Raw genomic sequence first — 27,910 nt, 5'->3', positions numbered from 1 at the left:
AATAGAAAGTGCCTCTCAAGCTCTTCCTGAATTAAAAAGGGGAGAGCTTTTAATTAATCTAGGCTCTGTCCCCAATTGCAGGATATATGTCCCATACAAAAGACGACTCGGTTTGCGATGTGCGCTACGTAAGTTGTCGACCTTGATAGTATACTTGCATAGACCTGAGATAAAAGACCTACGTTATGTCCTTATAGATCGGAGTTCTTCTCCTTCAGACATGAACTGTGTCCATATGGGCACAAACCCAATTCCCTTTCACCCTTTGGGCCTGTCTTGCTGACCGCCAATCATAGGATATGGTGACTTTACCTGTTGCAGGACTGTTTCCGATGATTCAAGCAGCTGCTTGGCAAGGTCCCTCTGAATGACCACAAAGGAGCTGATGATCTTCCCCAGCCACTGCACGGCAACCTTATTGAATCTGGGCAGATCGGACATCAGCATGGAGTGGATGGCTCGGTAGGTGTTCATGTCATCCTCCTCCTCATAGCTAACGCTTCCGGTCTCCGCCTTCTTTTCTGCTAGCTGTTCGTAGTCCAGAAGCTTGACAGAGTGCTTTTTGATGAGTTGTTGAGGGCCTTTTAGGGTGTCTGTGAGATTGCACAGGGGCTGGTATGTCATTTGCTGGAGCCGCCTCCTCTGTCGAAGAAAAAAAAAAGTCCATTAACAAGTAAACAGTGACGTAACAAACAAGCATTGGCAAAGCCAAAATGTGTTCTCTGTCATATGTCAAGTGCAGTCTGAACTGCCCCATACATTTCATGCCATGGCCACATGAATGCAATAGAGTTCAAAGCAATGACTATCATTAAATTACAAAAACAGGCTGGTCTTACTCAATATGTAGAGAGAGCAGAAGAAACACTGTTCTGTCAAGCCTTGGACTATTAATACTCTTTCCATTAAACTGATAGCAGTGGTAACGAGCTGCAACACACACGTTACGTTCACCGTTCATAAGGAATGAAATATCAACCATGAGTAAGGTGGGTGTGTACTGATAAAGCTTTGCTCTGAATCCCTACCCATACCAAAGGTTTTGGCTCCGCCAGGCATTGCTGGAGTGATACCAATGAGCCAAAACCCTAAAGGAGAATGTCCTTTAGCGCAGACTGGTACCGTTTACTGATTCACAGGCATGGGCAGCTTTCCCATTGAAGCAACGAAGAATGACTCTAGGGGAAAGGTCAGATGAAAGGTAACACGTTTCCAGCTGCCACCAGAAAAATCTGCCTTCCAAGTAACTGGAGATTCTAATATAATGTCTCAAGGTTCGATACAGATGTCTTACTTGGAAGGGTCCTTGCAGGAAACAGATGTCCGAGATAACGTGATTCACTGCCAGCTAAAAATGACCAGCTATTTTTACCCCTCCAATGGCCACATCAAATGTGCACTGAAAGGCTTGATTTAGGGACAGCTCCACAATACTAGGCATGATTCTAGATTCTGCTAAAGGGCAACAAACTCTGTAACGCTATATGCGGTACAGTGCCTTGTGGTGACATGACTTGTAGAGTAATGAAAAGGTACAAATACAGCAGGATCCCGAGTTCCCGCCTCAAACGGCATGCCTGGAACAGCAGTGCCACACACCACCAACGTTCCCACAGATCAGGTTCATGCTCCTACAAATCGAGGGACTCTTTTACCTCTCACCCTGTCAGACTCAGAGGACTTCCAGCATGGCACAGGAGCCTTCAACTTGGCCCTGCTGGATGTAGGAAGTGGTGGCCCCTGCCAAGGACAGGAGCAGGGCCGCACACCACACTTTCTTAATTTAGCGGAAGGCACAGGCTCATCCCACACACCCTGCACTCACATAACAGGAACACTTTTGCACACCTCTGCCATAAGAATGAAGATACCTTTAAAGAGAGAAATTCGAACTGTAGCTTCTCACATAATTCTCTATCTCCTTAAACACTATCCACCCTATTTAGTTCATAGTTTACCTCTGCTGTGCCCATCCACACACCATTCAGACATTGATGACTAGCAGGGTCTTGGCCACTCTCTCATAACTTTAATGGCTGTAATGCACACAGGCATAATAGCACCCCCCAATTCTCCCAAATTTGGACTCCGGCCCCTCTGAGGGCATTCAACCAACAGCGCGCTGGGACCATAATTATGGTGAAAGGCGGAATACAAATGATAAAATGAATGAATGTTTCAACCCCCAGAAACCCCTACCGCCCTCACCCCAAAAGGCAGCCTCATATGAGTTGTGTGACTAAATGTGTGCCTCACAGGGCCCACAAGACAGCTCCCTGCCAGCGGAGCAGAGGAGAGGGAGGGCGAACATACATCCTTTCTAGACCAGACACAGGATTCACTGCTCTACCTGGCCAAAGATAACCTGAAGAAACATTCTTCCTTGGCTTCTTCACAAACATAACACTTTCACCACCCGCATTCCTCTCCTAAGGCCCATCAATGCCTGGGAGCCACCTCTGTCCAGTGGCCCATCCTTGCTTTGAAGCCCATCACCACCCAAGGGTCTACCACATCCTAAAACCCACCCCCATCCGGAGGCCCATCCCTGCTTTGAGGATCATCCCTACTTAGAGGCCCATTCCTGCTTGATGCCAGTTTGAGTATAAGAGCCATAGATGCCCAGCTACATATCTCTACACCAAAACCATTCACTGCCAAAGATCTAGCCTTAGTTTTTGGCCCATCCTTGCCCTTCACTATCTCACTGCAAAAGGCCCATCCCAGCTCGACATCTGATGTCTGGTTGAAGGTACTTCCTAGTCCCACCACTTTAAGGCACACACCTTCCCAAAGGAACATTTTCATTTCAAGGCCCTGTATAGGTGTGGCCGGTGCTCACTAGCAGTCACCCCGATTATCAGCAGAGTACACTTGGGCCCATCAAAAACTCCCCACCACAAGATCGGAAGACTCAGTCATCGGGCAAAGTTACTGTCTTTTATTAGCAAACAAAATGACAGGGATCACACCAGAAAAACAAGTATCCTCCGGAGCTCTCGTCTTCTAAGCATGTGTCATCCGGTTTTATCCTGGTATGAGGTCATACATACAGGCCCCATTGTGAGGAATTCGACTATCTGCACGGGTGGTGTGCACTCGCATGGGCTTTTTTTGAAGTTTTGTAATTAAAATGAATGATGGGAGATCAGCCTCAGAAAACGTGTGGGGCTAATCCGCACACATTTTCCTGTGCTCACTGCACAACAAACATAGTCAAGTGTACCCCGGGGGGACAGAGACTACAGGCGCAGTCCTTCCCGTCAAATGTAGCTGGAATGTTACAGCCACGGGTACATCAAAGCATCTCTGAAGCGGGAAGGCAACACCTTCCTCCGGTCATGGCAAGTCTAATTAAAATATCAAAAGCTTCATGAGTCCGCCCTGTTCTATTGTCAAAGTTCTCTGTGGTGGCAGTCCATACTGATGAGAGTTAAATGAAGGCAGACCTGCGAAGAGGCCTGGTCACAGAACTAACAAAAAGGAAAAGAAACACCAAAACCTCTTTGATATGCAATGTGTCAACTAGAGGCTAACTCTCACCCCTCTTTATGAAGTGCAGTGAATGTCATGTCTGGAACTACTGTTTACAGTAGGCAACCCCTGCAAGGAACACCCTTTCTGAGGGAAAAAGTATGTGATTTGATGGAGACAGAAGGTCTGTTCTTACCATAAACTTCAAGGGAGACCGTCACTTTGCTCAGGGGTCACAGAGTGCTCAATTAACCAGAGAGCCACTTTGATCCACAACAGACAGGAAGATAGGTGGGGCTTAGTAGTACCTGTTGTCACCCCTTACCTTTCCTGTTGCAAAGCACTCTGGTTATGACCTCACACATAACAGAAGATTGTTGGTGGGGACCAGGATTGGTTCATTGAGGTAGGCTTAGCCTGCAAAAATCACTGGGCCCATTTGGCTTTAAATGAGGGCTGAGCCCCTCAATTAACACATCACCCGACAACTTTAAAAGGAGTATGAAGAAGGACTCATTTGGACACTAGCTGAAGGTGCAGTCTGCCTTACCGCTTCTGCCAGTGAAGGAAGGCCAGGATTTTCAAGAGGGAAGCAAGATCTCTACCCTAAACATCTCCAGGGAACAGAGGGAGATACCAGGCTCAGAAGACCCATCCAGCAGCTCCAGAAATGGTACCCAGCCAGCACACAGCATTCCCTTCTAGGTTTTGCCAGCAAGCTTCCTAGGCAGGAAGTGCCAGAGACTCTCTGAATAAAGGATAAGGCCGTTGCTTGCAAACAATCTCCTCAGTTTTGGGCCGTTCGCCTTAAAGGATGGCACATGCCCAGTGAAGAAGCTAGGAGGAGTGCTACAACAAGCATCAACCAGCATCTATCTTTTAAGGACATTTTCGAGGCAGTTGAACCGCCCTCGAACCACGACTGGCTGCACCAATGACTATTGTCATGCTGCAGCCACTAAAGCTGTCTGAGACGCCTTGACCAGCGTTTCACATCCATCAACCAGCACAAAGACAATGATTCTTGACCCGAGCCACCGTGTAGGCCAGCCTGCAATTGTCCATCCATCCTCACTTGCCGAACTGCCTGCCACCTGATACCCGCAGCTGTCTCGCATCTCAAACTCTGTCTCAGGAGCTGCAAAGCATCCTGGAACCGACTCAACACAGTCGAGCAACAAGATCATCTCAAGCACCAGGTAAATTGTGGTTCAGTCCCCCTGGTCCTTCTCCAAAGGACTCTAATGACATTTAAGATCCCTTGCTACCTTGGTGCTGAAAACAAATAAACAACAGTTAAGACTTATTGCTTTAAAAACTACCCTCTGTGCAGTATCCAGAGTGCATCCCTTTCCTTTGTGAAACTGTCCTCTGTGTTCCTTTACAGGGTAGGTTGTATTTTGTGGTGTGCTAGAACTGTCTGTTGTAATAATATTAAAGTACATATGTGTTAATACAACCTTCACTGGACAGTCCCTTTTATCAGTGGGTAATAATTGCATTTTCGCTGTGTTGCAGCTAACCAACGATCCACGACCTTGAGGAGATAAGCATGCTGTTCCGTCAATGCTACCAAAATTGGAAAAGGAGGTTTATATAATTGACCTGCGTTTCCAATCTGTTCGGATCCCTTCTGGTGTACTAGAGGTGTGGGGCTGATTGATGGTTTAGAAACTGATATGCATCCTTGGGCCACTTGTGCCCCGGAAGTTGATTTGTCACACCCATCCCAGAAACCTATCAAACATTTACAATGGTCAGTTTGGGTAGGCTAAATATGGGAGCAATGTGGGTTGGTTCTACTATTGAATAGCCATATCTAGTGGCTCCATCTAGGACCATCTCTACTAGTATCAATCTCCTCTGTTGCAGGGTCGCAGAGAGGCCATTGACCCTTGCAAAAAAGGATATCCCCACGTGAAAGGTGAATCTGGATTGGGCAGGATGTGTCCTCCCATCCGTGGGACCATGAACAGTTACCAGACTGAGTGTACCCTTTCAAGGCAATGGGAATGAACATAGATATGCTAAGTGTTCCCAAATGTTGCCATCTCTGATCACCTAAGCCTGGGAGAGTGCATTCAGTTGGCATGTGGTGGGCAACATTTGTAACTTTTCTCGTCTGGTTCGATGGCAACAGTCCTCTTTTTCTACCTTGGTTGAATGGTCATTGCCCTGTTTGGCTGGGTCACGTGTGTTGAGACCACGAAATTAACCTGCCTTGTTGTGAATTATGAGGATTGTGGCCTGATTTTCTGCCGGTGGCTAATTTTCTTGGTAACTGGAACTTTCCTGTCTCCACTTGTCCTTGGCTGGATGCCTCATTTCTGCTCACCTCTGGTTGCTGCGATCATGTCAGCCTTAACATGTACCCGGAGCTTGTCTCTCCTTTGTCACTCGTTTCAGAGATTGATAGCTTCCATATTATTCTCTATGGCTTCATTCTGTTAGTAGCAGTCAAGCATGTGCAAGCTAAATATATTAACTCTTTGCATCTTGTGGTTTCAGCTTTGGTGAAGGAAATGAATATATAGAAATATGTACATGTGTCCCTCCTCTACCTACATGGGTCCTAAGCATGTGCTTCATGTCTATATGCAATAAACTAGTGCATGTTCGTCTAACTTCATGAATGGATGAATATGTACTTCATGTATAAGTGCGTCTACGTCGTGATGTCCGTGCTGACGTCATTAGTCTTTGGTTTTGCAGTTAGTCAACTTGCTCGATGAATGTCATTTCCATGTCATGCAAATCATTCACTGGGTATGGTCTGAAAGGCTGCCCGAGCGTATAATGTTTCTCACACCTATGATACATCGAGGATCGCAGTGATGGGCCTAAAGGTGAGTTACATATGTCATTTCTCTGCCTTCAAGGAGAGTCATGTGGGGGCATGAGTGCCATGTCCCCCCCCCCATCTACAGCCCTTCCCACCATAAGGCCATTTATCTCCCAGGCACATTTCACACTAGTCTAGTGAACTATGCAAATATTGGTTCATCTAATAATTTCCAATCAAAGGTATATGGATCAGGTTGCTATTTTCGATAATCTCTAGTCAATTGAAAATGTCTAATTTGTTTATTTTTCTTGGATTTGGTAGTTTAGAGAATGACATAACCCAAAGAGTGGATATAATGATATCAGAAATCACCTCTCAGTTCTGTGCCTGGTAAAGCTCTTGGATTGTGGCCTTGCTCTTTATAGCAGACTTTATAATGCAGAGTTGTTTTTGCAATATTCTATAAATTATAATCTGGTCCATGTACTTTCATCTCATTGGTTTGCTGCTTTACTGTTTATATAATTACATTTAAAGAAGTACAGTTTTTTCAATGTATAACTACCCCACACAACACCATTGCTTACTTCCAATCCCTTCTCCCCTCACTCTTTGCCGCAATTTCCAGAATTCATATAAGGCGACATCGGATGCTACAAGCTGGGAATGGGGGGAGGTTGAACACACTTGGGCATTAAATCGACCTAGCCCTCATCATCGACCGTGTTTTCATCCTGTTTTCATGCAGATGACCTCTTTTATTGAAATGAGGGCTTACACGACTTAATATTCTATCTTTAGCTACAGGACCCTGTCCTCAACATCTGGTCTTGCAGGTTATGTAGTGAGCATGTAGAAGGATTCCCATCCCCTAATGGAAAACATTCTTTTTAACGGTTATCTTTTCTGTGGTCATTTGTCAGGTAACTAGGGGTGGGCGAAATTCTTAGATTCCATTCTGCCAGCTCTGAAAATGAAAGCTTTTGTTACACTTCGACCCACCGTTCCGCCACGCTCGCGGTTTCAACCAAAATGTCGACACCAGCCCGCCGGGCTGCAAAATGCTAAATGTTCATTATCACGTGCCAGCTTCGGTAATCCGTTCCCCTTCCAACAAACCCTGCTGAACCGAAGCACAAGCATCACCTCAAAATGTTTGCCAACAGACGAGCAAAGAATTCTGTTTTTTGTTTCGGGCCTAAAGTTTCTTGAACATGTTCGTCCCGGATATCATGAAATAAAGGGGTGGATGTTTTGAAGCTGACGATGGAAAAACAGCCCGGATATTGCAGGGGGTGGCCCGATAACCCTGGCAGGGTCCTCCTCTGCCTCCCCTGCCCCCTGGGTAAGGGGGAGGGTGCAGGCCAAAAACCAAGCGGCAAAGTCACCAAAAGCCCGCGAAGGGTGAACAAAGAAAATGGGCGGGGTAACCCCTTTATAACGGATGGGCGTCATACACCAGGTAGCATCCAGCCCCTGCAGTAGGACGCCCGTCGCGGAGAAGGAGGATTTCGTTTTGGATTTCGTTGGTTTCGGTTCCGTGTTGCTGGTTTTTCGGTTTTTGTCGCTAAGTGCTGCCCAGGAGAGGAGGAGGCGTCGGAGCCCGTGCAAGCAAGAGCAGGTGTCTTCATCCGGAAGCAGTGGCGATGAATCCTGAAGTCAGTGACCAAGTAGCAGCGCCGGAGTGCGGCGAAGTTGGGGAGGTAAAGAGAGGCGTCTCGGTAGGAGAGGCGGACACAGAGGGAGAGGAGCAGCGCCGTGTCGCAGATGACTGAGAAAGCAGAAGAAGGCTCGGTGTGTGGTGAAGGAGGCAGGGAGGCCAGAGCACATACCAGAGCGAAACCGGAGCTGTCAAGGGGTGAAATACTGTTAAAACTGTTGTGGGTGAATTAAACCGAGCTGCTTAGGGGTGAAAACATTGGCGGAAGTATTTGAAGGACGGGCACGCCTGTGTGCAAAGCTCACATCAGAGGAGCGGCAACAGGAAGGCAGCGTATGTGAAGGGATTCTGTACAATTTGATCGGGTTGCCTGAGTGGAACTGAGGAATATTGGAGGAAAACCCAGCAAGGGTGTAGAATCCCTCCATACTGCGGAAAGAAAGAAGACCCCGCACTACATACAGAATTGAGGCACCTGGCACCTGGGGGCTACCAGCAACAGCAGGAGCAGTGACTTTGGGATAAGGGACTGATAAGACAGGGATAGCAACCTAGCAGCAGGGAACGGTTGCACTGCTTACAGAGGGGTGGAGCTGGAATCTTTCCTGGAGATGGCAAGATTGGCTGCAGCAACACATGGGCCCAACTGGATGGGCACAATGGTGCGCCAAGCAGGACAGGAACACTGGGTCCCAGTCAAGGAAGGGGCTCCCCGCTAATGTTTCAGGACAGTGCCAGTGATGTGGCACTAGCAGAGGTTGAACTGCATGGGGAAGGAGAAGAAGAAGCTGAGGAGGACGGCGAGGAAGAAGAGGTGCAGACAGCAAAAAGAAAAAGGACCATGATGGCTAAGGCAAGCAAGCAACAAGCCAAGCCAAGCAAAAAAACGAGAGGAAAAGGGAGGGCCCAGGAGGCTGTAGCCTTACCGGCTCCAACACCTGCTGAGGCTCCAGGAAACCAAGGTGGCACGCCCAGCACTCCTGTAACCAGACCGGTGGAAGTAGCTGTGGATGGACCCACATCCCTTGAGATGGTCAAAGATATGTTCATGCAGTGCATGCAAGCATGGGGGAAAAGTGGGCATGGTCAGGGATTGTGTGTTAATGATAATATGGTTAGAAATGTGGTAAATGATACTGGGATGATGAACCATCAGGTGCTGAACCAAGGGCCAGGGGGGCCCGGGAGGGGACTGTATCATGCCTTTTCCCTCATAGGAGGAGCTAGTAAGGTATCTCAGGTGGGCTAATTCCGGATTTCAGTCAGTTGCTTTACCCAGTACTGGCCCGATGGTGGGGTGGGGGGGCATTAGCCAGTTGTCTCAAATAACCTCTCCAGCTGGAACGCAGCAAGGGCAGGCGTGGTGGGGGCGAGGGCCCGGGGGCCACAACATCAGTGGAGAGAACCAAGGGGCTCTGCCAAATACTGCAGTCCTATCCAACCTGGGGTTGGGAGGAGCGTGGGGGCATGTAACACAGTATGGAAGACCAATGCCAGGGTATGCACCAGTGCGAGTGGCAGTGAATTCACTGGTGTGGCACATTCCATGGGTCATTAAGGAGAAACTTTGGAGAAAAGAGTTTGACATCTTTGACTTGGTGGGGATTGTACAACTTACGGTCGGGGCTTGAAAAGCCAGAGGTGGTGGCACGAAAAGTGGAAAAAGAAATCAAGCTGGGTAGAGTGGCGGGCCCCTTCCCATCTCCCCCGATGAAACATGTTGTAGTATCACTGTTAGGGCCAATGCCCAAAAAAGAGGAGGGCCAATATCGCCTGATCCATCACCTCTCCTTCCGGGAGGGAGAATTTGTGAATGATGGGATACCAGAGGAGATATGTATGGTATAGTATGCTTCTCTGGATGATGCGATACAGATGGTGAGAGCTGCAGGGAGTGGGCCCCTAATGGGGAAGTCAGACAGAGTCAGCCTTCAGGCTACTGCCGATCCACAAGGAGAGTCGTCACTTGCTGGGGTTCAAGGTGGAGGACAAGTATTTCTATGATAAATGTTTGCCGATGGGCTGTGCCATTTCATATTCTTATTTTGAAGCATTCAGCACCTTTCTGGAGTTTGCATTACAGGAAAAAGTGTGGGAGGGCGGGGTCTTGTCAATCTGGATGATTTTTTGTTCATTGGCAAAACGGGGACCGATGAGTGCGTCTCACTCATGGCCGCATTTCAGGGTATAATGGAGATCATGGGGGTCCCGCTAGCAGAGGGGAATACTGTAGGCCCGGCCACAACATTGACATTTCTGGGGATTGAAATTGACTCAGTCAAGGGTGCATGCAGGTGCAGAGGCTGAAGGAAACAATCAGGATATTGAAGGTAAGAACAAAGCAACCTTGAGGGAGTTGGTCGCTGGCGGGGAATCTCAATTTTGCAGGGAGAGTAATACCCGCTGGGAGAGTGTTTGCCAGAGGTACAGAGTTGAAAGCAGTGGGACTGCAGCATGCTTCCCAGCATGTCCGGTTAGGATCCGAGGTAAAGGAGGATCTCTGGATATGGGAACATTTTGGGATGAGTTCAATGGGGTGTTACTCTGAAGGGGAGAATGGGCCAGCAGCAAAAGGTTCAAACTATATACCGATTCTTCGGGGCCCCACGGTTTCGGGGCGATCTTGGGGTACAGGTGGTGCGGTAAGGCATGGCCAGCAGAGTGGCATCGGAAGGGGATCACCAGAGACATCACATTGCTTGAACTATTTCCCATTGTGGTAGCGTTTAAACTATGGGGAGGTGCACCTGGAAAACAAAAAGGTGTCTTTGTGGTCAGACAATCTGGCGGTGGTGCAGATCATCAATCTGGGGTCATCCAACAATGCAAGGGTGTTGAAACTGCTTAGGGAATTGACAAAGTGATTGCTGGCATTAAACATCGAGGTCAGAGCATGGCATATCCCCGGCATAAGAAACACAGCCGCTGATTCTCTGTCTCGTTTACAGTGGGAGAGGTTTCGAGGCAACTGTCCAGAAGCAAGGAAGGTGATGGCCCCATTCAAGGAACGATGGTGGGGGGTGATTGGGGTGATCTGAGTTCCCTGATAGACACAGCCCTAGCACCAGACACAGCAAGAAGGTACACGTCCTGCTGGGAGCTGTTCGCAGTATTTTAAAGGGACATTCTTCCAGAAGGGCAGAAAGAGTTACCAGTACGAGCCTTTGTGGGTTGGTGTTGGCGGACTGGAAAAACCAGAGCATGGATGACACACCACTTGGCAGCAATAGCCCATTATGCTAAACTACGGGGTGAAAGAAACCCCACTAAAGAACATTGCATTGCAATGGCCATGAGAGGTTGGGCCAAGCAAACAGTGAAGAAGCATGATTAGAGGCAGCCCATCAACGTGGTGAAAATGCAAGGTTTAATTAAATGTGTGAATGTAGTATGCAGTAATGATTCAGAGAGGGTGTTATTCACAGCAGCCTTCACAGTCGCGTTCTTTGGGGCCTTCAGGGTGAGCGAAATAGTCCCCGAGAACAAAGAGGGCAAGGGCACTGGTTTCTTATGAGTAGGGGATGCCCAAGCAACTAACACACAGGTAATCATTTATGTACGTAGGTCAAAAACCGACCAGAAGGGGAAAGGGGTGGTGGTGACACTCCTGGCCATCCAGGGAAGTATAGTATGCCGGTGGCGGCCGTGGCTAACTACCTCCAGCAAAGGCCGCCGTCTGAACCAGGGGTTCCACTATTGTTGCACAGGGATGGGACTGATTTGAGTCGCTTCCAGTTCAGAAAAGTTATGGATCTGGCATTAGGGAAGATGTGATTGACGGACAGGGTGTTCGGGATACATTCGTTCAGGATCGGGGCTGTCACCTCTGCAGCGGCTGGGGGACTAGGGGCCGAGGAAATCAAGAAAACAGGGAGGTGGTCATCTGGGTGTTTTAAAAGATACATAAGGCCAGAAAAATATGTAAAATAACTTGCCACCTTCTTGTCTCCTTCCCATTTCCAGCTTTGCAGAGAAGGAAGAGGCGTTCCGTTTGGCTGGTAGGACACTTTTGTGTCTAGGGCCGGGGCTTGCTGGACACCGCGGCAGGAGGAGCCGACGGCCGGCGAGTCCCAGATATGGTGACACGGGGTGCCCGGGATTAAATGGGCCCAGCTGCAAGGGCATATTCGCAGGTTGCTGGGTAAGCAGCAGAAGCCAGACGTGTTGGTCATCCACCTGGGCGGGATTGACCTGACTAGTTTGGGGAGAGGGGTCTTGTTGAGGCACATGATGCTCTTTACAGGAACTATCAGCACAGCTTGGGGAGACGGAGATCGTGTGGTCAGAGATAATTCCCAGGCCGGATTGGAGGGGAGCAGAGAACCACACTGCGGTGGAAAGATCGAGGAAGAAATTGAATTGCGCTATGTCTAAATTCTGCAGAGGCTTCCAACAAATCAGACATGGCTTGATCAACTTGAAATCCCTGAAATATTACCTAAAGGATGGAGTTAATTTATCGGCAATGGTGGTGGAACTCTTTTATTGGAACTTGTGCACAAAACTCTTGGAATTGTAAGATAAGCAAAAGGAGGGAGCCACGGTGGACGGTAACCCACCCATGGCGTGGCGGTGTTTGGGCGACCAAGCACAAGTGACCGACTCCGAATGAGCCATGAGGAAGCCGGAAGGGTCTTCGCTCTTCTTGGACCAGCGCCTATTGGGAGCCTAACGGCAGGAGCGTCTGGTGGTAACAATAAGGACTCAGCTTCCCCTGAAGAAACAGCGCTCTCCCCACCCACAAACACCTGCAAGGGCAGGCGGGGCTCAGGCACAAAGGGTTGGGAGAGTTGGACCTACTATGGAGTTGATGCAAAGGAACAGGGGGAAGCAGGTGTTGGACACAGAGCAGTAGCCACACTTTCAGACAATTTTCACTAATGTGTGCAGTGATTCTTTATGTTGTGAAAAATAAATCTGTGGTCAAGTTTGCCATTTTTTGAAGAACTGTCTCATTCTGCAAGTTACTAAGGGAAGAGGAAGGGAACGGAAGAATGAGCAAAAATGTGGCTTATTGGCCGATGGGTAAAAATGGACAAATGCAAGGGTTATGCTTTCATGCCTCTCTGCCATTTTCGGGTTTGGGCCACGTGGGACATCCATTCGGGAGTGCGTGCACTTTGTGTAGTGTTTTGGGCGTGTTGTTTTTCAAACATGTTCATTCTGTGTTTAACGCGGAGCGCACAATTTGCTTTAGGGCACACACATGTCTCTGTCCATTATAGTTTCAGTTCTGGCCACCTGATACATCCACTTGTGAACGCACACATGCGCTTTACATCCTCCTGCGTCACCCCAAATGACTTGCCCTCCAAATATGTTTTGTGCACATGCACACTACATCATGTGTATTGCAACCCATACTGGCATATGCTTCATGCATGTGCTTCGTGCTACATTGTGAGAGAGAATGCAAAACCTATGTTTTGTGTGTGAAATTGTGCCTCACAATTGGCTACCTTGTTTGTGGCCGTGCCTATATAAATAATACAGCCTTACCTCCAAGTCTTCACCACACCTCTTCTGTTTGGGAGAGGAGTACTAGCAGTAGCAGAAGCACCTTCTTGCAGCAGCAGAACCTTCTTGCACCGGCAGCAGCACCTGCCAGGACCACCAGCAGCAGGACCACCACCAGCAGCAGGATCTGCAGCTAGCAGGAGGAGCAGCATCAGAAGGAGCCAGCTGATGATGGCGATAGTAGGTGATTCCCCACTGTAAGCAGCCAGCAGCGGCAGCAGCACACCACCAAATGGGGAGCTGCAAAGTTCCTGGAAGCAGAGCAACATCAGCAGATGACAGCCTTAGCCACCAATGCGAGCTCCATGGAGATCATGTTTGGCAGCCCAGCACTGCTGTCTGCATTCTGCCCCACCACCACCATGGAATCGGACTGTGAGGAGGAGGCCACCATCATCGAACAGCAAGAACAAGCAGCGGAGAATGAGATGGCAGGAAGACATCATCATCTTGGAGGTTGATGAGGAGGAGACATCCGTCACAAGGATTGACCTTTCTTCTCCAGTCAAGGGAACTGTAAGCAATGTCCACATCTCTGACAGCGAGCAGGAGGAGGGAGAGGAGGACCCAGCGGAGAAGGGCAGCATCCACCACTAGTCCAGAAGACGGCATCAGCACCACAGCACCAATATTTGCCAAACCGGCAGGCATCCACCACACCACAGGACCAGCAGCCACCAGACCATCAGCTCCCACTACCAGTGCTTCACCATCAGCTCCCACCATCACTGTCAGTCCATCAGCTTTCTTGGCTTGTTGCCACAAAGTGTTCTTACACACAACTCAATCTGTGGTGCCCAATTTCTTTCACCACCTTGCTTTCACAATCTTCATAGATTCTCATCACTTTCTTTCCACTTTATTCAACACGTTACATTCTTTGCCTTTAAATGTTCAATAAGTGTGTTTCACACCTGTTTACATTTCATTCATAGGCTTATTATCGCTTTCCTTTATTTTGGGATTCAATAATGCTCGTACTATTCAAAATACCCTTCCTTTGGTTTTACTGTCACTTGCACACATTTCCGTTCAGCCAGCATCACCATATGCCCTTTGGTAGCCCCAGGAGCACCCCGGTATGAGTGTTCCCTCTGATTTACTCACCTGTCCTTGGCGGCTCCTCCGGGCATTCTCTCTCCCTCTCCATGCACACTTCTCTTTACATCTGCGAGCAGCGCTCAACTGCTACGAATCCCACTGTGGGTTGCCAGTAGCTCCACTCCTTGCTTTTGGATGCTACCGGTGGCCTGCAGCACTTGTAAGTCCTTCACACCCCACATCTCTGGCTGTGGGCACCCGAAAGAATGGCCTTTGTTGGCCTTGACCCTTCCACAACCCGCTCAGGCCCCACTGTGACTGTTTCTCTTTGGCAAAAGCTGGCATCCTGGTCTCGAGGCAGGACCCTCCTCGGCAGCCCCCTTCTACACAAAAAGTGTCCCATCTCGGGATTGTCTCTCCAGGCCCGGCGTCTCTCCTGCTGATTTCCCGTTCCTTGCTGTTGGCTCCACCTTTTATGCGCCTATGACATATTAACAGGTTATTAAGAGGTTGAAAGTGTGAGCTCTTGATTCCAATTGCCTGACCACAATGACTCGTGTTCTCTGGACATGCCTGACCATCACAATAGTTTTCAGGCTTCTTCCTCGTCTCAGTACCAAAGTGGTGTAATTGTATGTTAGTGTGTACAACTCCTAGTTGCCTGTTCCTTGCCCCAGTACTCGAGTGGTATGATTGAGGGGAAATTAGAGGAAATGACTGGCAACAACCAATGAAGGTAGGGGGAGGGTAAGGTTTACTGTCACCAGGGAAAGGGGAATACCATGTTTCGCTTAAAGACATCCCCTCCCCACACCCCAAGGACCCTCCAACTAGGTGATCCTCTCTGGCATCTCCACCCACAGGGTCAGGAGCCAAGAGTGATGCCCTTTCCCTGGTCACTTGAGAAGGGGATCCAAGGGGACAAGGTGCGAAGATGCCTTCAGGTGTTTTACAGTACCTACCTAGTCTTTGTCTGTTTTTTTTTTACTATCTTTTACACACACATTCTCAACTAACCACCACTTTGGGCCTCATTACACGGACGGCGGTGGACCAAGGTGCTATTAAGCACCTTGGTCCGTGCCGGTAAAATACCGGTACCGCCTTGGAGGAAAGGGGAATTACCGCCCTATTCCAAGGTTGGTGGGGCGGTAATTCCCCCTTCCCCATTCCCATTTTTGCCCCAAAGGGCATAATGGGAATGGGGAAGGTGCTAATTACGGCACCGCAAATTGCGGTACCGTAATTAGCTCCCTGGTCCCTTTGCGGGTTGGTTTTTAACGCCTGCAAAAAGCAGGCGTTAAATTCCCTAACCCGCAAAGGGACCTCGTAGTAAGGCGGTAAGGGTTAACGGTCACCGGTACCATTAACGGTGACCGTTAACCCTTACCGCCATCTTTGTCTTTTGTTTTCTCCCCAGGATTGTTATGAGGGAGCAATTGTGTTGGAGAGGGAAGTGGTGGTGATAGGGCCCCACCAGAAGACAAGAAAGCTGGCGGGCCAGCACTCCAGGAATGGAAAATTACCTACTTTTTCTCTCTGGACCGTTTTTTTACTCTATGTCTATCTTTTGTACACACAGAAATGCACAGGCAGCAAACCCACAAACACTCAGTTTCTCTTTTCTCTACACAAAACCAACATGAAAACGAAATAACACAAGATTTCCCACACGATACAAAAATGAAAACCAGAACCGGTTCATTGTTTTGTTGGGCAGAAGCGGTTTCACTTTGGCGAAATCAGTCATTGGTGCACAATTTTCCCGAAGCTCTGTGCAAAACCACAAAAACACCTGGCATAAATATTTAGCTGGTTGTGTGAAATGTTGTGCTGGTGAAATTTCAGTGGCAACGGAACCATCATTCCAATCACGCAGACACGGATTTCAGTGAGAATTTCACACTTTCATCTTCACCCAGAACTAGTTGTAACCACCTGTTATAAAAAATCAGTCTAATCGGCCCATGCTCTCTAAAAAAAACTCTTGTCAAAATCTGCTTTCTTGGAATTGCTATCATTTCACTAGCTAAGATTATATTTCTATATGACCTCTGTCAGGTTGTGGAAACTAGTATATGCTCTTATCCCAGAACAGATTACCCACAGGTGTGGTGGGAAGTGTTCTGCGGTGTACTACAAACGGGTTCAGGCTACTCTCCGCTGTATTCTGCTGTCAGGCACAACAGTGCCTACAGCTTTAATTCCGCAAAGGAGAAGGCCCTCATTAGCCTGCCTGCCTGCTTCGCAAACCGTGCCGCAAAGTGTGGTGGGAAGTGTTCTGCGGTGTACTACAAACTGGTTCTGGCTGCTCTCCGCTGTATCCTGCTGCAGCGCACAACTGTGCCTAAACCTTTAATTCCAGAAAGGAGAAAGCTCTCATAACCCCACCTGCTTCGAGAAGCTTGACGCAAAGTGTGGTGGGAAGTGTCCTACAGTGTATTACAGACTGTTTCTCGCTGCTCTCCGCTTTATCCTGTTGCAAGGCACAACTATGCCTACACCTTTAATTCTGGACAGGGGAAAGCACTCATATCCCTGCCTGCTTCGCAAAGCATGCCGCAAAGTGTGCTGGGAAGTGTTCTGCTGTGTTCCGTGGGTGTTCCCTGTGGCCCAATCGTCTCACCAGCCCATGGTGAAAGATGGTCCACTTACGTGCCTAAAACTGAAACACCAGGATGCCATGCTCCCGACCCACAACTCGCCCTGACAACATCTGGTGAGTGACTCCAATGGTCGTCATTACACTGCTATCCCTATGAGTGACTTTAATGACTTCCATGACTCTATGCCTGGGGATGACTTGTTGGCACGTCCGCCTGTGTCCCCGCCCCCTCGACTCACTACCGTCACAATGAGCACACTGCACGCTCCAGCACCTCCTTCAGCTGACATGGTAACTCGATCTCCGTCATGCATGCTCTCCAAAACTCTAAATACTCCTGCCAGGTACCCCTCTGACATCCCTCCAATCACAATCAAACCCCAAAGTCATACCTCGCCCGCTGAAGTTCTGCCGACAGGTCCGTGCTCATAACCAGAGCCTATCCCCTATGCACCCCTGAGAGCCAAACCTATGAGGGAATACATGCTCTGACTCTGACCAATGCGACCAAACAACCCCCAATAATCATCCTACCGGCTGAACTCTAGCAGAACTCAGCAAGGTGGTGAGCCCAAGGAAACAGAGTCCATGTCTGGATCAAACAGACACTGACACAGACAGCGGCTTTAACGTTGAAGATCTCAACCAGGAACTAGAGCTAGAGCAAGTAGTACCCCATTTTCCTCAGTTGCCCAAGCACCAACTTGACACCGACTCCCCCCTGACACATGGGAAGTCTGTCCCTGAGATGATGATAAACAAATCCATCTGCTCCTCGCTTGAATGTCTATTTGAGTACTCTGGTGATGCACCGCTGGAGTATGCACCCAAGCAAGCAAGCACCCCTCCACCCTCACCGCGAAGACTCACAAAAGATGTTTAGCTGAATGCCTGAAAAGCGACGTTGCTGAACTAAAAGCAAAGATTGCATCCTATAAAAACAGCAGCCCTCTGGAGGTACACACTCTCACTCACTCGCCAGAGAAAAATCCTCCAACTGAGATTCCAGACAAACTCAATAGTGATGAGACAACTGATAACCACCCAAGGCCAAGACATAAGATGAAGCCTACAACTGAATGGACGCCACTACAAACAAAGGTAAGACAATGAGGAAACCAAACAACTCATGAAGTCACAACCTATTCCCACTTGCCGCAAAAGAAACCGATCGACCTAAATACCAGTCTGTCTAATTCAACCACTAGCCCGCTACCCCAACTCACTGCCCTGTCTTCTCTGAAAGAAATAAGGCTTCCCTCTGATATACCAAATCAAACGATGCACCTCTCACCGGAATCACTAGCATCACTACAGAAAACTAAAATGGATGCCCTGACTATCACAGTCACACCGTTCACTAAACCATACGAATCCCTAAATGACACCTTAAAAGATAAAGCAACTTTACTGGCCATGACCCAGACCAAATTGATCGGCCTTCAATCCTTTGCAACCAAAGTCCATGAGAGAATCGAGAAAAAGGCAGCAACTTCACTAACGAGGCAAAATAAACTATGCGATCGCACGCCGTGAAGAATATGACAAAGCATCCTTGATGACTGCAGTCGTGGAAAACTAAATGGATGCGCAATTTTCACCCTACCTCCAAAAACTGCTATGATGCTCATGCCGACCAAACCACCTGGACATCTGCACAGCCAAAATTGCAAGCTTATGAGACACTGCGACGCTGATAAGCTGGCCCACCATACTATCTGCACCCTAGAGCTGCAGAGTGCTGTTCTGAACCTTGACCCCCCTCCTAATCAAGAGGAGACGTTAAAGCGACCCACCAACTACCCACGAGCACCCACCAATGAAAGAGCATGCATGCGAACTCCGCTCAGCGACCCCCCACTTCTACAATCAATGGACACTATGGTTGCCACCCTAGAGCACAGATATCAATTGAACACTATTCAGGGAACAAGCAACCATATGCTGAAACAGCAAAAAATCAAGCAATTTACAATTTTTGACCATGAGACCAATAAGATGTCAACATCAACCAACAAACAAGGTCAACCACGGATGCAAAACCCCACAAACGTACCTACTAACAAAACAACAAAATCCAATGGTTCCTGTGCCTTCCTAAGAAATATAAGAATGCCACCAACACAAGGGACAAAAAAAGATGAGGAGAACCAAAAGCCTAATGAGATCAAACCAAAGGAACATAGCATGGCTGATGAGCACATCATCATATTTGCTCTGCTCAACGAGACAATGAGTCCCATCTCTGATTATTCCACCACCCAAGACGATCTAAGTGACCCAGTAGAAGCAATAAATGCTCAGGAAAAAAGGGAAGCTGACCAGCATATAACAATAAGACCCCCTGAGACATTCAATTGCTCACCTCGACCATCAGACAACGGAACTAAACCCACATCAGAACTCTGTACCGAAACTCAGAAGAAACCGTGTCCAAGCACCAACTTAGGGGACTGCGTCCTGACCTTCGAAGAGAGGTGCAAGCAAGCAATCCAAATGGGGATACTCTCCCCTCATGCACAAAGGACCAAACCTAAAGAAAGCCTGTTCTTAAACATCCAAACTCAAAGAGAAGGCTTCTTGATGACAACATCCAATCTAATAAGAGTGGAGCAACTCTTCCAAAAAAATGACGGCTTCACAATCATCCGCAGATCTGTGCTAAAACTCCTACATCTCAGCTCCCGTCTGAGACATATATCAACAGAGGACATAAAAATTGTACAGTTTGTCAATGAAACGAGAATGGACTGGGTGGTCTTACACCTGAATTTCAGTTAGTAAAATAAATCTTGTTGGAACGAGCAGAAGATTTCCCCCACCTGGGCTTTGAAATCCTAAATTATAAAGGGCTCACATCAAACACCAGAAGTAATCCGAACCCTCTGCCAAAACTTTCCTCTCACAAAAGGCAGGAGCCTTTGAGACATCAAAACTCTCCAAAAAAAGTAGAGATGGCAAGCTACATACCATTAAGAATCAGCATTAATCAACCCACAGTCCAACTAACTGCATCCTTTTGGAAAATGACGAATGAAGAAAAGAAACATAATGCTGAAGACTGGTCTTGGCTGGCAAATGCACTGATGCTACCTCCCTCGACTAACCCTTAGAGCCAAGCTGGACCATCCAAAAACTACCTGACGGTCACCTCATGGAACACACAAGGATTTTCCCATCTCCTTAATAGCCATAAAGCTGAGATAGAGAATTATGACATAATATGTCTCCAGGAAATATGGTTAAGAACCACACCAGTTTGTGATGGTTGTGACAACTACCTGAACCATGTTGAAAAAGGTGAGAAAGTCCTCCTCCTCAGGCCTGCTGACTCTTGTCAAAAGAGGACATTTGTGCAAAATGTCCAGACCCCGAGCCCCTATGTACAATTAGCATCCTTGGCAACACAGAATGATGCTCATATGCAACAGCTACAGCAACGTAGATGCATTTATCTACAACCAACTTCTCAATCAAATCTTGGACAACGTCAATGCCTCTAGATCAGACAACAAGAACCTCTACATCTTAATTTGTGGAGATCTTAATATGCGGTTTATACACGACCACGGCTCAATCATAAACACAGAAGTGCTAACTAACAACGCCCACAAATTGATTATTTCAACCAACCACCGGGACTTGCACCTGCTAAATGGCCAGTCTCCTGGGGATATACTAGGGAAACCTACCTGGCACAACTGAGATAGGTCATCATGCATACACTATGATTTTGTATCTCTAAACCTCTTGCAAACCACAACAACGTTCCAAATCAAACAGATCCCCACCAGTGACCACAACCTCTTGAAATAACATGAAAGATCCTGACAGCGAGACAAATTAACATATTTGACCACAAACTGCAGGTTACACAAGGAAAAACAGATTACGGATTAACGCTCAAGACATCAACAACATGACCAAAGCATTAGAAAAACACATCAAAAAGAACAGCACCAGCATGGACTATGCATGACCTTTGGAATCATTCACAGATTCTGGCAATCAAAATCTTAAACCTCCCATTAAATCATGACACACAAACAACCCACAGCCAAATAATTGCTACAGGAAGACGGAAAGGAAATTAAGACAAAGAAGCAACCAGGAAAGCACGACCAAATTAAAAAAAGGATACACAAATTTAAAAAAAATGGTTATTTGCTTACAAAGCACTCCGGCTCCGGGCACAACATGATGCAGCGACAATGCTAAAAGCCATAAATAAAAATACCGAAGGCTTATGAGAATGACTCAACAATGATGGTAGCTTTCAACCAGCCACCCAATCCACTAACGTCTCTGAGGAAGCATGAGGAAGCATAGATAATACACTGCGAAAAACTATTTGCCCATCAGGTAAGGCCCCGCCAACCGCAATGCCAACAAGCACGGGAGCGTGATGATTTGATTGCTCACTCTCTGACATTGAAATGGCTATCAAGAAATTAAATCCATCTCGGGCACCAAGCTCCGACGGTCTCACAAACACCATGCTGAAAACCCATATGAACGAATGGGCAAGTCTTATATTTTTACTATTCAACCAGATCAATCACCTGGGAGCAATACCCACTTTTTGAAAACGAGCAATCATCATTCCCCATCTTTAAAAAAGGGAACCGGGAAGATCGTAGAAATTACCGCCCGATAGCTCTATTAGATATCATATACAATACATTCGGGGCCATTCTCTTGCGTCTCCTCAAAGAATAGGTCACTGATAAGAATAAGTTTGATTGTAGACAAACCGGTTTTGTGATGGGTGTGGGAACCCCTGAACCTTTTCATATTGAATACACTAAAACTCAGTGGTCGAAGTGTACGAAAAGAAGTAGTGGAACTATGTTCCCTACCAGCCTGCACAGCTCCCCACAAACCCCATTGCCACCCCCCACCCATGCACAATATAAGCCCCAAAACACATGCTCCTGCTGTTTAGGGGAACTGTCAGTGCAGTCCACTGAAAGTGAAAGCTTCAACTTCTTGCTACACTTTTATTTTAAAACGAAACCATTCCGGAACGGTTTATTTTGAAGATAAAAGAATAGGACTGTAAAACTTAATTAAAAGAAGTAGTGGAGCACTGCTCCCGACCGCTCCCGCCCGCTTCGACCACTGCTAAAACTCCAGGCGAGCAAACAAAATAAATGCTACTACTTGGCGTTCATTGACCTAGAGCAGGTGTTTGACTGTGTTAACAAAGAGAAATTATGGGCTAAACTAGATACATGGGGTTGCCCAAAAGACCTACTGAGTGCAAATATGGCCATGTATTCTGACACAACAATCGAAGTTAGACTATCAAAAAAAGGAGAGCTGTCGAAGCAAATATCAACATTCTGAGGACTCAAACAAGGAAGCAGAGACATTATTTAATCTATATATATATATATATCAGTACACCACCTCTCACTTTCCTACGCCCTCTTCACCGATTAACCCACCCCGTCCACCATTTGTTCACAGATCCACCTGCACGCCAGGAGACCAACTCCGTTGGTGACGGTGCGCTATATAAATACCTTTAACATTAACATGTATAACGGATCTGTAAGATAATCAAAAAGAGATCCAAGCATTCCCACCAAGAATACAATACCAAGAAGTACCTTTGTTCCTCTACACAGATTACCTGGTTTTCGCAGATTAGACCCCAATAGGTCTGCAACGACTGAATAACTTTCTAAAATATACTAATGACTTAAAAATAAATGTCCAGAAAACCTGTGTAATCGAATCGGTAAACCTTGCTAAACTACCTCGGGAGGAAAAGCATGGATTCACATATATATTAGCTGAAGAAAAGATTGCTAAAACTAACTCGATAACATAGTCGGTCATGCCCTTCAAAAAATCTTGAATCGACACGGAATAGCAGGCCCTGCTATGATCAAAAACCAAAAACGTATTAGACCAAGCTAAAGCCATCCTCCGCCGATATGGAGCCTACACAATAACCCCAGCCATAACCCTTCACAAACAAAAAGGTAACCCCGATACTCACATACAGCACAGACACATCGCTATCATGTCAAATCTGGGCACCTCTGGAAGGTCTATTTTGGAGAGGCCAATTAGAGTTGCCGAAATTGTCTACCCATAACCTCTATCTGATACGAGCTCGGTCTCCAATCAATGAAATCAATTGTTCAATGGAAAGCTCTATCCCTTTATAGGAAAGCTATAATGACTAATTACGCCCCAGCACTGCAAATTATTAGAAACTTGGGGATCCCAAGCACTGACCCAATAATTCAAGAATGGGAACATAATTGTGCCCTCTGGCTCACTGCCATCGGAACCACACTTAACACGTTGATTCTCAACCCTGATACAGACAAAAAGAAACTCAAATAATATGACTGGATATCGACTCGGGAACAAAGACTCAGATATAAACTGACCATAAATTCATAATTCAGAAAAGAGACCCATCAATACAGTGCCATCATAGCTGTCGAAGTTTACATCACGCCACTACAGAAATCTATTTCTACATTTCCGTCTTAACATACTACCCACAGCCGAAGTCCTTCAATACAGGAAACAACAAAAGAAACATACCCTGTGGTGTCGGCTCTGCAAGGATGGGACCACCATAGAATCCCTATTTCACTTGACAAGAGAATGTAAACTTCTATGCGAAAGTAGAACCAAGCACCTCGCAACGTGGTTTGAGGAAACCTAGCGGCCACAGAATGGTGGGATTGCCTATGTCTTGGAGACCACATCCCCACGATTCTAGCAACTATGACATTTCTGGAAGAACATATTCAAAATTTCGAATTCAAATCAGGATTGGTGGAGGAAAAGTCATAAGGCCTGGCCAACCGCCTACATTAAGGAAACCGCTCCATTATCACGATGTGTTGGACTAAATGTGATATCTTACACTGAAAGGTTTGATATAAACCAATCAATTAATTAAAGAAAATTAAAAAGAAATTACCCACATCCCTCTCTAGAGGATACTGTGCTGACTTTGTGGGCAAGTAGTAATGGCACGCTGATGGACAGGCTTCCGCCCTCTTCCTCCATTTCCTTTCCCCTTCGGTCATCATTCACACAGACAAATCCAGACTCTATCAGACCTGACAGTCAGCATGGCTGCCCCGGGAGAATTGTCACATCACACATCCACCCACTAATTAATTCCAGCACCTCACAACAAGTACTGGGGGAAATCGCTGGTTATAAGAGGCTGGATACATGTTCTGCATTACGATCAATACTCGGCTTTGATAGTTTGCTAATTACTCCTCACGAGCCTCTACTAACACAATCACTAAGCCTCCCCTTCAGCCGCTCCTTTCTTTCCATGTTTTTCTTTGAGCCTACAACCAGTTCACCCATCCTTTTACCCTTTCCATTTCCTATTCCCCGTCAGACCATGGTCTGGGCACCCCTGGTGGGGTCACAGTATGCCAGTCTTCAGGCAAGCCACAGTGCTATTATATGACTACTGTGATGATTGGCCAGTATGAAAGCGGATGAACCCAATATTACAAAGTGTGATCGTTATTGCATTGAACAGAGGGTGATTTTGATCATTCTTGGGAATGGTGATTTAAGCTTACATACAGTGCTTTAAATGGGCCGGTCCTACTCGGCCCTCAATACCTGCACGTCTTATTTTTGAGCATTTGATTACATGCACTTCTCGATGCTTTAAAGAGTAGTGGTACTCAACTATGTTGCAAGGTGAAAATGAAAGCTTTTCATTTCACTTTATCGCAACTTAAAGCCCTAAGCTTCTGCAGCCTTTGTTGGGAAAAGCAGCGTCCTCTCCCTCCTCCCCTCTCTACCACCCACTGTACCCGTGCAGAACAAAAGGAGAGACAAACATGCATCTACTCTGCTCTCAGCACACTAGGCACGGAGCACTGTTTTGCTAAGTGGGCTTCACTTGTTACCATTGGTGTCCTTTGAATGAGCGGGGAGTGATTTGGGAAGCCTGTGAAATAACTTTATTAAAGCTGTTTCTTTGTTATTAGCAGTTCCTATTCTAATTTGTAAAATGTTTAAGTGATTGGAGTTGTGATGGAAGGTTTTCGACTGGAAACTCGCACACAGCTCCAGTTACCCACCAAATTTCATATTAGGCAATGAAAGCGAACAATAATAAAACTCCCCTTCTAAAGCTTAGTTGACAGTATGATATCTGCTAGTTTTATACGCAAAAGAAAAAAGAAAGTCTCATTTAATATAGATATTCACTGTTTTAACACACTGCATAACAACAAACTGGAAGTTTGGGTGAAAGAATCTCAGAAACACTGCTTTACCAAAGTGTGTGCTACATGGCACATAATTCAAGGTCAATGGGCATTGCCTGCAAACAGGGTGTCCCTAAAAGGGACCTGTGCCCAATGTGCTGGGACAAAATGGCCAGTGCCGAAAGCGCTGTGCGGGAATGTCCGGCTTCGTAGCTTGGTGAGTACCTGCACTTCTTTTTGTCCATTTAAAGCACTGCTTACAGAAGACCCCATATGTGATGAAATGGGAAACTACACAAAATACCACAGCAGCCCTGGAGAGATGAAATCTGCTACAAAAAGACTCAATGTTATGACTCCTGGTAGACAGAGACACTGCTTTAAAGACAGCATGGTTGTGTTTTTGTGGGGAAGGTATTGACACGGGATTCGATGAGGGTGAATAGACAGTGCTTTCCCAGATCCACAAAACCACAATTTTCTTCCCTCAATTGGTTTAGTGTGTTCAGGTTGCTTTAAATGGCGCCAAAACAAGGGATTGAACCCAGATTGTTAAGACCCAGGGTGAGCTACTTGCCTGTGAGACCACTAGAACGTCTAACCAGGATGCCAGTGAAATCGCTTGCTAGGATTGTACTCTGCAGGACATATATAAATGTTGATTTTTAGGATTACAATGTGGGCACCTTTTATACTCTGCCAGCAACACTATAGGAAACACTCCTCTCTTGCGTTATTTCCAAGTATCCAAGATGACTCTTGTGAGAGGCAAAGGTTAAAAGGGTGGTGGGGTGAGAATACAATCCTTCCACCGTCGCCGGTGAATAATTTCCATGCCCAGAGCCACGGTGTTCAGATTTTTTCCGGCACCTTGTACAAATAAGCAAACAGACCACATCTCACCAAAACAGAACAACAATAATGTTGAAAATGATCATGGGCATTCACGAGAACTCAGGGGTGCGAGTGTGCCTGACAAGAGATGGTAAGATGACAAATCGTATTCCAACACGTCCGGCTTAAAGCAGAGCTGTAGCCTCAGCCCCTTCCTTCTCAATATGTACGTTTCGGATATACCGACATACCTGAGTAAGGCATCGTTGGCCACTCCTAAACTGGGTGATGAAACATGTATGTGGTTAGCAAACGCGGACGATTTTTTACTGTTTGACCATACCCGTGTAGGCATAAGCAGGCTACTAACTGCCTTTTCTAAATTTTCTGCCAATAACGGCCTCATGATTATTGCCGCAAAGACTAAAATCCTAAATTTTGGCAGAGGAAGTAAAAACTCTGGGTTAGCATGGCCTGCTGAGGGGGCAATTTTGGCTCCCTCGTCTAGTATGATTTACCTGGGGAGGGTGGTTCTCAGCAAGGCACTCCTCATCTATGCTCTACCAAATTTTGAATCAAAAGGTTTTGCTACTTTCAAATCAATTGGCTACTGTGAACCAGAGATTTGGCCGCTTTTCGATTGGACCAGCTCTAAAATTCTATGAAGGTAAATGTACCCCTAAAATTACATATGGGCTCGAATTATACTTTGCTGAGGTTCCTGGATGGCTGGATCGAATGGAGGCCAAATTGTGGAGGAGAATATTGGGAATTCCTAACTGTGTCCCTACCTCAGCTATTAGATTTGAGCTGAGGTTAACGTCCTTGAAAGCCTGAGTTAAATGGAATTGCCTGCAACTATATTTGAAATTGCTGGCCCCTATGGAATCCTCGATCTACGAGTCTTTAGGTAATGCCAAGCTTGTGAAGCAGAGTGGGTACAGAGTTCATTTTCTGTCAGATTTTCGAAGATACTGTAACCTAATGCTGTAAGAACTGAATGTGGACGCGGATTACCCGATAGTGAATTCTGCAAAGGTTAAAATGTGTTTGTACGATCTGGATTGGGTTGAGACAGTCAAAAAAATCCATAGTTACTCCTCCATGATCCATCTTAGTCACGGATATAAAAAGAGAGAGAGGGTCTGTTCCGCATACCTCAACCAATTCCCCTGCGTTTCTTGTAGAGCAATATTTTTACACTTTAGACGGAATCTCCTCCCCACCCATGAGATCCTTGAAAAACGAGGGGAAATTGAAATGGCGGAACATTTTTGTAGGTTCAGTAAAGACCAAGAGAACATAGAAAGAACGAAACACTTAATTTTGTCCTGCCGGACTCTAAATGTGAAACGAACGAGTTACCTACGAAAGTTGTTTCTTTCAGCAAACTGGATAAACACTGATTCCTTGTGGCAAAGATGTTTAAACTCACCAAATATAACCAATGTGTTAGCAGCTTCATTATGATTTAAACTGATTTTCTCTTTCTTTAAATAGATTTTCCTGTTAGGCTACAACTAGAGCAAATACTTTTTTCTATTTTTAATCATGTCCTAATCATGTTTGTAATTTTATCAGTAATGCCTTTGTTGTATTCTTCTTTTTTTTTATCACTTTTGATAAATGTATGAACCGTGAGTGATATTTTTTTTCATTTATGAAGGTTGATGGAGTTGTAAAAAAATTTTTTTTAAACCATGTAAAATAAAAAAAAAGAACAATAATGTTGATTCATATTTTGGACCATGGATAACTCACAATCACAGTCT

The 27,910-nt window shown here is 46.4% G+C and overlaps 1 protein-coding gene across 2 annotated transcripts in view; it reads right to left on the bottom strand.

Moving 5' to 3' along the window:
* ARHGEF37 (Rho guanine nucleotide exchange factor 37) overlaps positions 1 to 27,910 on the bottom strand; it is a 496,119-nt gene that overhangs the window by 53,260 nt on the left and 414,949 nt on the right. For both annotated transcript variants that reach the window (XM_069651406.1, XM_069651404.1), the window contains exon 9: positions 313 to 642. In XM_069651406.1, the coding sequence (XP_069507507.1) occupies positions 313 to 642 (330 nt within the window). The remainder of the gene's footprint in view (positions 1 to 312; positions 643 to 27,910) is intronic.

This window comes from Ambystoma mexicanum, chromosome 3p (assembly GCF_040938575.1).
Source record: "Ambystoma mexicanum isolate Mex_15411 chromosome 3p, UKY_AmexF1_1, whole genome shotgun sequence".
In the NCBI taxonomy this organism is placed as follows: Eukaryota; Metazoa; Chordata; class Amphibia; order Caudata; family Ambystomatidae; genus Ambystoma; species Ambystoma mexicanum.
Note: the sequence above shows the minus strand (reverse complement) of the source record. Positions and strands in the feature narration are given on the sequence as shown.